The sequence below is a fragment of the Merops nubicus genome, unplaced genomic scaffold (assembly GCF_000691845.1).
Source record: "Merops nubicus isolate BGI_N331 unplaced genomic scaffold, ASM69184v1 scaffold25950, whole genome shotgun sequence".
Taxonomy (NCBI): domain Eukaryota; kingdom Metazoa; phylum Chordata; class Aves; order Coraciiformes; family Meropidae; genus Merops; species Merops nubicus.
Genome location: NW_008581231.1, coordinates 300 through 1,179, shown reverse-complemented (window position 1 = coordinate 1,179; position 880 = coordinate 300). Strand labels below are relative to the sequence as shown.

Genomic DNA, 880 nt, shown 5'->3' with positions numbered 1-880 from the left:
AGGGGGGGCGGGCCCAGCCTCACCCTGTTGTGTTTGGTGAGGTGGGGGGGCCCCCAGCTCAGCCCTGGCACCCGGTTCCCTCCCATCCCACCGACACTGGCCCTGGGATGTAACCAGATTCCAGCTGAAAGGAGAAATCCTTTATTTCTGTGGACAGGCAGGGACGAGGGCGGGGGTTCAGTCGCCCTCCTCGGCGCTGCTCTGCCAGGCCACGAGCCCAGTGCTGAGCCAGTGCCAGTGCCAGGCTTGCCAACGGGCAGCCTGCACCCCCAGGACTCCCCCGACCCTCCAGGCACCCCGGGAGCCTCCGTGGAGCCGGTTCTCCAGGCCAGGCGAGTGCTCCACGGCACAAACCAAACCAGCAGCAACCCCCAATTAAAGGCCAGGGCGAGTCCAGCTCCTCCCAGAGGCTTTTTGGAGCTGGAGAGGAGGGATCCGAGCAGAGACACCGTCCCTAAGAGCCGTGGGCTGTGCCAGGGAGGTGCCACCCCGCGGGGAGCCTCGTTGGCACCCGGTCCTACAGAGCCAGCGTGTCCTTGATGAGCCGGCGCATGGTGGTGGTGACAGAGGTGCCCAGGGAGTCTGTGATCTGGTAGGAGATCTTGTAGAGGTAGGGCTGCACGTCCTTCAGGCTGGTGTCGAAGACGTTGTCCACCTCTGACTGGGTGGGCATCTTGGGCAGGTACTCGTGGCGGTTCATCACCTCCACGATGTTGATGATCTTCTCGCAGAGCTTCTCGCCCACCTTCTCCCGGCAGATCTGCCTCTCCTGCTCGTTGGCCAGGTTCACCACGTTCACTTTGATGGTCCACAGCTCCCAGGGGATGCACTCGTCCGAGAAGGGCCAGCGTGACTTCTTCTTCTGGTAGAACTCCAGGGA

The 880-nt window shown here is 63.4% G+C and overlaps 1 protein-coding gene across 1 annotated transcript in view; it reads right to left on the bottom strand.

Annotated features, from left to right (window-relative positions):
• Positions 1-517: 517 nt before the first annotated feature.
• ATG101 (autophagy related 101) overlaps positions 518-880 on the bottom strand; it is a gene marked incomplete at its 5' end in the record, with an annotated part of 659 nt that continues 296 nt past the window's right edge. The window contains one exon of the mRNA XM_008949314.1: positions 518-880. This exon is cut by the window's right edge and continues 3 nt beyond it. Within this exon, the coding sequence (XP_008947562.1) occupies positions 518-880 (363 nt within the window).